Consider the following 10693-nt stretch of genomic DNA (forward strand, 5'->3'; position numbering starts at 1 on the left):
GGAGAAAGAGAGGAAACGTGGAAAGAGCTAGGGTTTTGTTTAGTATGGGTAAAAGTGGACTTTTAATAAAATTTTAAGGGTAAAATAGACAATCGGGAAAAATTCATTAATTCCCTACATCAGCATGCCGAAAATGCTGAAATGCCCAAAGCAGGTCCCCACCTGCTTTGGGCTTTCAGCATTCCAAAGGCAAGCATTTTGCCAAGTAGCCTTCAAATGCCGAACCAAACACCCTTATATTTTTCCCAAGGGGCTTTGAGGGCTCAAAGCCCCTTGGGAAAGCTGAACCAAACACCCCCTAAGTACATGTGTCCTAAGATTCCAGAAGAAATTAAAGTGATGAAAACTGTTCCTTATACTAGTGTGGTCGGAAGTTTGGTGTATGCTATGATATGTACTTGACCTGACATATGTTATGCCGTGGATTGGTGAGCCGATATCAATTAAATCCCGGTCAAGCACACTGGAAAGCAGTGGAGAGGATCCTGAGATACTTGAAAGGCATCATGGACTATCGATTTTGTTACCAATGGAATGATTTATGCCTATTAGGTTATTCAAATGCTGATTGGGATGGAGACCTCGATGAGCGTAAATCGACTTCTGGATATGCGTTCTTACTCAATGGAGGTGCAATTTCTTGGAATAGTAAGAAACAGACATGCACGGCCTTATCTATGATGGAGGCAGAATTTATTGCATGCTCTGCCGCAGTGCAAGAAGTAGTATAGCTAAAACGTTTCTTGGAAAATTTAGCCACTGTCACTGAGGTTCCAAGACCAGTGATAGTTTATTGCAATAATCAAGTAATCATTGCCTATGTGAAGGATCTCAAGTATCATGGAAGGACGAAGCACATTGCATAAAGAATAACTTCATCAGAGATATAATAACACAGAAAGAAGTGATCCTACAATACATTTCAACCAATATAATGGTTGCTGATCCATTTACGAAGGCTGTTCCTAGAGACATATTTTGACCCACAAGATATCACTAGTATTGCGTAGAATGTAATATGTGTTATTGTAGAGGATCATTGGTTTATGTATATGTGGACATATGTATTGTACTTATTTATTTATTAATGACTTGATATTTTATCAATAAGTACAAATCCATTATGAGTCTAGCACATACACACATATATTATTGAAATGTATGTCAGCAAGCAATGATTGGCTCACTTACACGAGCAATCATCTCAAGTGTTATAGTTATCATGTTGAGATGAGACGTTATATACAAATAAATACTGAAGAGCAAATTTAGTACATAAAATAATATGTCGCCTTAATTAAAGTCAAGATGAGGTTTGCGATTTGTTTATAATAAGACCAAACATGATAGTCTCACAATCATGTATTCTTGAAAGATGCCGGATGCGAGTACTTAATTGGGCGTTATAGAAATCGAGCTGATATAGCACTCGAGCTAAATATGAGTACATGAGAAGCACGTGACTATGTTTAGGCTAAGATCCGTATAGTGGATATATTTAATAAATGACATACGCTCTTATAGAAAGAGAAATTCACTATAGCATGTAATTTATACTACATGTGCATTGTTCAACCGACAAGGGAATGTGAGTAAAATTATCCCTATTTACTCATCATGTGAGCCATTGAGGTAATTTATATTTTACCTTAATTTGTGCCCTATGTTATTTCTGACTATGTTCTCGAAGTGAAAGATCAATATTGCTACTTTAACATGTTACCGGCGGTCATGAATAGCTATGGCTTTATGGGACGTGTCTAAGAAAGCAGTTGTTTTGAATGGAGAAAGACATGAGTGTGCAGGAAGACTATTGTTATTTTACATCTATCACATGTATTTATTGGTTGACCAATAATATCGCCTTATGTAGTTGCGGATATAATTGTAAATACATAGTGTTATAAGAATAATTAAGTTTAGTCTTTAAGGGATAGGTATACTTGGATTGATGTAACAAAATATGTATGGGGCACTGCGAGACATCAATTGTTTATTCTTTGTAGGGTTGTAGCCATTATGTCATCCCTAACAGGTGCATAATTTGAGCTCCCAAGTGCAGGTGTATTCACTGGTCGCACGGCTTACTTGCCAGTATGAATTGTTTTGTAAAATTGATGAATATTGAATGCCTTATATTATTGATAGAGAGCTATCAAGTCCATCATATCCGAGTGAGAGATGTAGTATTTTATTAATACACCCATGATGGGGTGCAATGAGAACGCACCGTTTTGTCTTGATATGCTACGATGGAAAGACACCATTTGAAATGGTGTGATGGAGTCATATAAGACTCCTGAAAACAAATGTTGGTAAGGTTGGAAGAACGTACGTTCAGAAAAGAAAGTTTTTCCCCTTTCCATCAAAGAAAAAAAGGTGTTCCATTTCTTTTTTACGAGAACAATTTGCATTTACGTCGTGGAAATCAGATGCTTTCCTCGTGATTGCATTCATACCAATGTGAAGTAATTTTGTTCGTGATTCATCCGCAAATTCAACGATCGTTACGGGGTAAATTGTTGACTGCGCATTGAAAACAAGTTAGTCGTCTTCTGCCAACTTAAATTCCAACGGATGGAATAGCCGTCGATATATTAGTTGGGTAATGGGTGCACAACAAGACAAGAATTACTAAGGACAATGAGCACGATTCATGTTTTATCTCCTATAAAGTCACAGGCCTAGTTAGTAAAGGTGAAATAAAAAAACCGTCGAAAGAGTCTAAGTCCAGCAACAAAAATAATGAATATCCCCCGAAATCATGGTGACCACGTTCAGTCTACCTAAATACGAATTAATGCCAACCTACAGCAAAGCAAGCTGTCCGAGAATGTAGATAGTGAAATCAAGTTAATCAACACTTTTTTTCCTCGAAACATACTCGTTGAATCATCATTTTTTACGTTATAATAAACGTTGCATCAACAATCATTTTGGCTGTAAAGGAAACGTACAGAAAATTAGAAAAAAGGGAAACGAATAGTTGACTGCCGAGAAGTCCACAAATGATTCTCGAGTTGCAAGATGAGGAAAGTTCACAATGTTAACATAAGTGCACGTAATTCACGGGGTTGCAAAATCGGAGCCATCAGCTGAAGGGTGCGAAGAGGACGATCCTTCACTTCTGGACCCTGTGCCATACTTGGTTGCTTCTCGCTCGTCATTTTACAGAAGAACATAACTGCAGATTGAAGGCAAACAAATATCAGAACATGCACAATGAAAGGCTCCTTTGCCATCGAAAAAGTTTTAAACTTTTTCGTTTTCTACTCAAGCGAGCGTGATAAACGAACACTAGCTTCGAGTCTACCAGCAACACAGAGATATATATATATATAGAGAGAGAGAGAGAGAGAGAGAGAGAGTGAGTCACGAGAGTGACGTCGTTAAGGGCTTCCGTGAATACGCTTCGGGGTTTCTCTTTGGACCTCAAACGGAAGGATGCGAAGAAGAAAAAGGGGGAGAGGGTAGTGGGATGCGACGAAAGGTAGAAGAAAAGGGGGAAGAGGCGTGTCCCTAAAGAGAGAGAGGGGAAGTCCAAGGTTTCTCTTCGGACGCGAAGAAAAAGGGCGAGAGGCTGAGGATGTGATAAGGACAAAACAAGGAGGAGATGAAGAAGGGGCGGAGGGGTGAGGGAGAGTGTGTTCGTACAGCTTCTAGACATGAAATCTTATCCGAAATAATTTGTTCTCTATTCTCTGTTGATTTTGTTGTTTTTATCGTTATTATTTAATTTGGAGGTATCCCATTGATTTTGTCTCTTTTTTATTTGTCCAGCCGAGGGGATGCAACCTTATTCCTTCTATCCCGCGCCTACAAAATAGCGGCATCCTCTGCACAAATTCAAAACCTTTAACTTTTTATATGGGAGTCCCAGTCCACACACACAATATATAAGTATAATTTTAATTAAAATCATTTATTCTCTGTTATTAATATTGTTGTTATTGTATTCAGAGACTTATCCTTCTCCCTTGTTGACTTTGAAGCTATTTGATTGAGACTTTTTAGTTTGTTAATCAAATGTGGGTGGTGCAATGAGTCCTTTAACACGTAGTGTTTACATATTGAGATTTCTTTTTTGATAGCATTTCTCCTTAAATAAGATTTTGAACCCATGTCCTTAACTTATTCTTAACATTTAGATTTGACGAGTCTCACTGTGAAATTCGCAGAATGGAGGGCATTCAGTGCACCAGACCTATTGCCTTCCCTTAATCCCCACCATTGTCTAAAATGACGTTAATTCCCAAGAAGTAGGGCACCAATGATTCTTTATTCAGTAGTGAAGAAAGCATTAACGTCTCATCCCTGCTTTACTCATTCCTATCTCCACTTATCATTGACAAACGGTCGTTGGTGGCGGCTTTCTTTGTCTGATCCAAAATTCCTCGAACATCCGACTAATTCCCATATGATGTGGCAATCTGCACAAGCTCGTCGTCCGTCCATATCGATCACTTACCACAGTACGCGGGCTCGTACTACTATGGGTGACTCCAAGATGACGAGCAAGGGGGGCGATTTGTTTTTAAACCTTGAACGATGAGGATCAACACGTATGTCATTTGTACAAACCCTTTTCTCGATTGTTTGCATCCCGAGGACCGTTGCTGTCCGTACTCCCAACCCTTCGAGGCTTCTGCAAATCTTCTGACGTCGTCTTGCTCACCTCAAACCCTAGGTCCGCATCGCTTAAGTTCCATCGCCGAAAAGTTCCGACATCTAAAACCGATCACAGCTGCTACCGACACTCGGTTTGATTCACAGAACAAACTTGTCACTTCACTTCCCCATGCACAGAAGTCATCTCAAACGCTTGAAATTCCTATAAGAGGATCAGCAGACACCCAAAGCCATGATCGGACGCAACACAACCAAACCGGTGATGATGGGGGGTTCATCATAGTGGCATAAGCATGTAGGAAAAGAATGGAGGTGCACCCAATCAACAGGAACGTCACACACAAAGCAAAATCATTTTTAATGCATTCGATGATGGGGAGTTAGAAGTGGGTGGTATTTCGTGTGGAATGCACACTCCCATTTCTCATTGAATAACGTATCTTTCTGGCTGTCGCTCTCTGATCTCTCGTAGGCTTGAATGCTCTCCTCATCAGACACCATTATTGTGGCGGAATTAGGTCTAAACATGGATGGGGAATAAAAGAAAGATAAATGTGTGTTGTCCACCGGACAATTCTTTATGATATTGCCCCCCCCCTCTTCCCGCTCAAAAAAAAAAAAAAAAAAGGATAATATGACTATAGTTCTAATAATTGCGGTTGTTGTAATTATTGTTATAATTACTATCTGGACTTGGTTTTCTGGTGTCGGTCTAAAGTGCAACGTCGAAAAGAAGGGACTTTGCATTGATCACACACGAATTAAGTCACGAGATATTCGATGACAACAAGTAGCATCTGCACTGCTAGCCCGGTCTCTCCATACGAAAAGAGACGAGGCTATCTATAAAGTTCAAGAGATAACACCGAAAAGGGCACCAAAAGGAAGGAAAAAGAAGGGGATTAGGTGTATGAGAATGGACAATTTATTGATTAATTACAAGGATCAAGATATGGAGATCTCGGGTTGATATTATAAAAGTATATTGAAAGTCTAGTTGGCTTCCCTTTTAAATTTTATGGTTTGATTTGGCAATTAAATTGGCTGGCGTAGGACCTAAAAAGATAGCCACGTTATATGCCTTGAGTGTCCTTTGAACATTACATTGGTTGTACATGTAAAATATAACATAGATTATCTATCTTGGTAAATATATCTCGGACAATTATATACACTGACATTATACAAACTATGATCACTTTCAATCTTGGTCTTCTTGCATAAGAAATGACAAGCTGAGTGACTAGACTAAGGTTACATTTGGTTATCCGGATTTCTAACCAAGATATGACTGAATAAAATATGATATGAAATCTTGGGATTTTTCTATATCCTATCCACTATTTGGTGAATCGTAATATTAAAGTCGGATATATTCACATCAATATCATATCTATATTTTAATATAAATGACATATCATTGTAAATGAACCTAAAAGTTTATAAACGGAGATGGTGAAAATTTCTGTGACACTATTCCTTAATTTATTTTTATTTTCTTTTTCCTCTTTTTTACTAACATACCTAAAATACAAAAAATACCTACCTAAAAAAAAATATAAAATATATATAATTAATATAAATATATAATTTATAGATTAAATGTTTATTATAAGATGGAATTAAATTTGAATATATAAACTTAAATAAGATTAAATTAAAAAATAATTTTTTATTTTTAATTTCTTAAATTAGATTCAAATATTATTTATATTGAAATATAATTTTAATTTTGTTAATTTAAGAAACTTGTTATTCAAGAAAAATAACTTTCTTATTATAGACATTATAAATTATATCCACATTTATTCCACCTCCCTCATGTGATAATTTTATCTGGTATATATCTCCCTTATATCTGACTTTATCATATCCTAAGCAAGCACCAAACGTAGGATGAGATAAATCATATCATATCCTAAATTTTATCCTGACCGCCAAACGTAGCCTAAGGGTTGTGGTTGGATTTCGAAATTGAACCAAGCATGGTCAAAAGTTCAAGTGCCGGCTAGATAAAAGAAGAGATTCTTGACTAAAGAGAGATTGAGATCCTGGGCAAAATTTTGACTTTCTTACTTGAAAAAGTAAGAATGTCTATGACGATTTGAATGTTTCTTTTCTTGTCCAGTTTTATTATTAAATGATATTCTCATCATTCACATGTTAGATTCTTGAATTGAATTCCTTAAAATTATTAGGAGTCCATAAGCATGTTATTTATGCAAAAATGAATTATATTTCATTTTACTTTGGAAATCAATTTTCTCATCAAGATAAATGTTATTATAACGCAATTTTATGATGATGACTAAGATTTGAGATCCAGGGCAACTTTGGGCTTTCTAACTTGAAAAGGTAGGAAAATATCAATGACGATTTGAATGCTTCTTTTCTTGTCCAGTCATATTATTCGACAATATCCTTGTTATTCTCATGTTAGATTCTTCAACCGAATCCCTTAAAATTGTTAAGAGCCTGTAAACATGGTATTCTTGTGAAAATGAATTATATTTCATGCACCGCTCTTGAATATTTACTTTGAAAATCATTTTTCTTGTCCAAATAGGCATTACTAGAATGCAATTTACGACGGTGACATACGTTATCTGAAAATGCTAACAAACTACACAAACCCTACAAAAGTATTCGAAAGAAGGAAAAGAGAGAGAAAGAAAAGGGCAGGCCAAAAAAAATCGAAACTTTCGAAACGCCTGAAGTTTCGTTTACTAAACGAGAAGCACTCTCCTCGTTCTCTCCCCTTTGGTTTTGTCGGGTAAAACAACACTCATGCTTTATTCGTGAACTGATAATCTGCTAATACCTATCTTGAAAACCACATTTGGCTCTCATCCCTGTCATTGATGATGTCTTTAAAGACGATAATACGCCCCGGTCTGTCATTGATCTCCATTGATAGATATTAAGCGCCCACCAAAGCCATTGTTTTTCATTTCATGTCTTCATAATCTCGCTCTTCCCCAGTTCCCTTCATCTTCTCTCGGAGTCTCAATGGCCACGCCTTTCGGTTTCAGTTTTTTCTGCGGATAAGCTGGAGTTTTTAGTTACGAGCAGTGATGGTAACATTAGTTCGCTCAAGAGCGTAGAAGCCATCCTATCGTCCGAAGGGTTTGATGTTCCGGAATTATATATTCTGTGTTTCGTTTCATAGGTGAAGAGTTTTATCGCAAGTCCGGTCATGATTTAGAACACATAGGAGTGACTTCGCATCACATTGGTGCGGAAATTGTGCCTACTCGGGTACCGTGGATATACATCGGAGATTTGAGACCGCGTCACCACGAGAATGAGCTCAGAGAGCTGGGCGGGGTCGGGCTTATTCTAAAGAAGTCTGTCTGCCGAGCTAAGTAATGTCCTCCCAGATTTTACTCCTTTATGCATGTCTGGACATCAAACTCAAACTGCTCAACCACCGAAAAAGAGGCTGACCTCTCATCGCTTTGAATGCTCATGAGCTTGAGAGCAGCATATATGGAAAGTCCGATGAAATCCGTTTTTGCTGATGATAGTCTGCTTCTGCATCAACCACATTTTCTTGAACGGAGAGTCGCAAGTGATCGCTGAGCTTCGCATTTTAGTGTAGCTTTTGGAATATAGAGGAAAAGAAATACTTTTTGTATCGTATTGTATGTTAATGAGCATACCCCACCATTGCCTCCACCAAGTTGGCTCTCTCCCCCACCATAAATACCCCCTTACCGGCGTGTGCCCTCCACACTTCCTCTTCTCAAATCCTTCTCTTCCTCTTCACCTGAACAATTAGAGTCATCCCAAGTCATTCAAAACAGCTTTGCAACTGCATCCCTCATGGCCTCCAACCATTCCTCTTCATCTCTCAATGAAATTGAGCTCACTCTCCCTAACCCCTGCGACGCCATCCCATCGGTGCAACTTGGGGGCCCAGAGGTGGAGTTTGACTACTCCAAGCGGTCGCAGTGGCTGCGGGCCGCAGTCCTTGGGGCGAATGACGGACTCGTGTCGACCGCGTCACTCATGATGGGTGTTGGCTCAGTAAAGCAGGACATGAAGGCCATGATCCTGACCGGTTTCGCGGGCCTAGTGGCCGGGGCGTGTAGCATGGCCATAGGGGAGTTCGTGTCCGTGTACTCCCAACTGGACATAGAGTCGGCCCAGATGAAGAGGGACAAGGAAGGGGCCGCCGACGGACAAATGGACAAAGAAGGAGACGGTGACAATGGAGAGGAAGAGAGCTTGCCCAATCCATTGCAAGCTGCTTCAGCCTCAGCTCTCTCCTTCTCCGTGGGGGCCATGGTGCCGCTACTGGCAGCATCCTTCATAAGAAGCTATAGGGCGAGGCTTGGGGCTATGATCGTGGCAGCCACCATCGCGCTCATGGCCTTCGGGTGGATCGGGGCGGTCCTGGGGAAGGCACCAGTCTTGAGGTCGTCGCTTAGGGTGTTGATTGGGGCCTGGTTGGCCATGGCAATAACCTTCGGGCTGACCAAGCTGATTGGTGCAAATGCTCTCTGAAGAACAGACGCCCTTTTCGTATGTGCATCAATACGTGGGAGTTTCTTTCCTCATATTAAGAATTATGTCCTGTTTATTACTTTTGCTTAGCCTTGTTCTGTTGTTATTAGTGGTTCCGTGTGTAATGGACAAAGTAAAAGCAAGGTCAAAAATAAGTCCGCGCTTATTTAATTAGCAGTTTCTCCTATTATTCCCTTTTCCTCATATGCTGAGGGGAAAATTCCAAAATATGACCCGAAGTGACCTATTTTTCTCATAAAATGACTCAAAGTGGACTTTGTTTTAAAAAATGATCTGAAACATACTCGTTGAATCATCATTTTTTACGTCATAATAAACGTTGCATCGACAATCATCATAATAAACGTTGCATCAACAATCATTTGGCTGTAAAGGAAACGTACAGAAAATGAGAAAAAAAGGGAAACGAATAGTTAACTGCCGAGAAGTCCACAAATGATTCTCGAGTTGCAAGATGAGGAAAGTTCACAATGTTAACATAAGTGCACGTAATTCACGGGGTTGCAAAATCGGAGCCATCAGCTGAAGGGTGCGAAGAGGACGATCCTTCACTTCCGGGACCCTGTGCCATACTTGGTTGCATCTCGCTCGTCATTTTACAGAAGAATATAACTGCAGATTGAAGGCAAACAAATACCAGAACATGCACAATGAAAGGCTCCTTTGCCATCGAAAAAGTTTTAAACTTTTTCGTTTTCTACTCAAGTGAGCGTGATAAACGAACACTAGCTTCGAGTCTTCCAGAACCACAGAGAGAGAGAGAGAGTCACGAGAGTGATGGCGTCGTTAAGGGCTTCCCTGAATACGCTTCGGGGTTTCTCTTTGGACCTCAAACGAAAGGATGCGAAGAAGAAAAAGGGGGAGAGGGTAGTGGGATGCGACGAAACGAAGAAGAAAAGGGGGAAGAGGCGTGTCCCTGCAGAGAGAGAGGGGAAGTCCAAGTCCAAGGTTTCTCTTCGGACGCGAAGAAGAAGGGCGAGGATGTGACAAGGACAAAACGAAGGAGGAGATGAAGAAGGGGCGGAGGGGTGAGGGAGAGTGTGTCCGTATGGCTTCCGCACATGAAATCTTAGCCAAAATAATATGTTCTCTATTCTCTGTTGATTTTGTTGTTTTTATCGTTATTATTTAATTTGGAGGTATCCCATTGATTTCGTCTCTTTTTTATTTGTCCATTCAAGGGGATGCAACCTTATTCCTTCTATCCCGCGCCTGCAAAGCGGCGTCCTCTGCACAAATTCAAAACCTTTAACTTTTTATATGGGAGTCTCAATCCACACACACATTAAAATCATTTATTCTCTGTTATTAATATTGTTGTTATTGTATTAAGAGACTTATCCTTCTCCCTTGTTGACTTTGAAGCTATTTGATTGAGACTTTTTAGTTTGTTGAAATGATTATGAGACACTGGATATTAATGCCTATAGTGGTTATTCTCATAATTATTAACTTAGGAATATATATATATATATAATAGAACTTTCAGGCCTTTCGCAATACCTAATTGATCTAACCGAATTACCATCGAGGT

General features: G+C 39.3%; 1 protein-coding gene across 1 annotated transcript; it reads left to right on the forward strand.

Annotated features, from left to right (window-relative positions):
• Positions 1-8349: 8349 nt before the first annotated feature.
• Positions 8350-9227, forward strand: LOC104437479 (vacuolar iron transporter homolog 1). Its single transcript, XM_010050435.3, has one exon. It carries the CDS (start codon positions 8455-8457, stop codon positions 9136-9138), a length of 684 nt encoding a protein of 227 aa, XP_010048737.2. The 5' UTR covers positions 8350-8454; the 3' UTR covers positions 9139-9227.
• The last annotated feature ends 1466 nt before the right edge of the window (positions 9228-10693 follow it).

Source organism: Eucalyptus grandis, chromosome 3 (genome assembly GCF_016545825.1).
Source record: "Eucalyptus grandis isolate ANBG69807.140 chromosome 3, ASM1654582v1, whole genome shotgun sequence".
Taxonomy (NCBI): Eukaryota; Viridiplantae; Streptophyta; class Magnoliopsida; order Myrtales; family Myrtaceae; genus Eucalyptus; species Eucalyptus grandis.

Bases quoted from the DNA above. Each gene is read 5' to 3' on its own strand.
- LOC104437479 (XM_010050435.3), top strand. From the start codon at position 8,455: ATGGCCTCCAACCATTCCTCTTCATCTCTCAATGAAATTGAGCTCACT.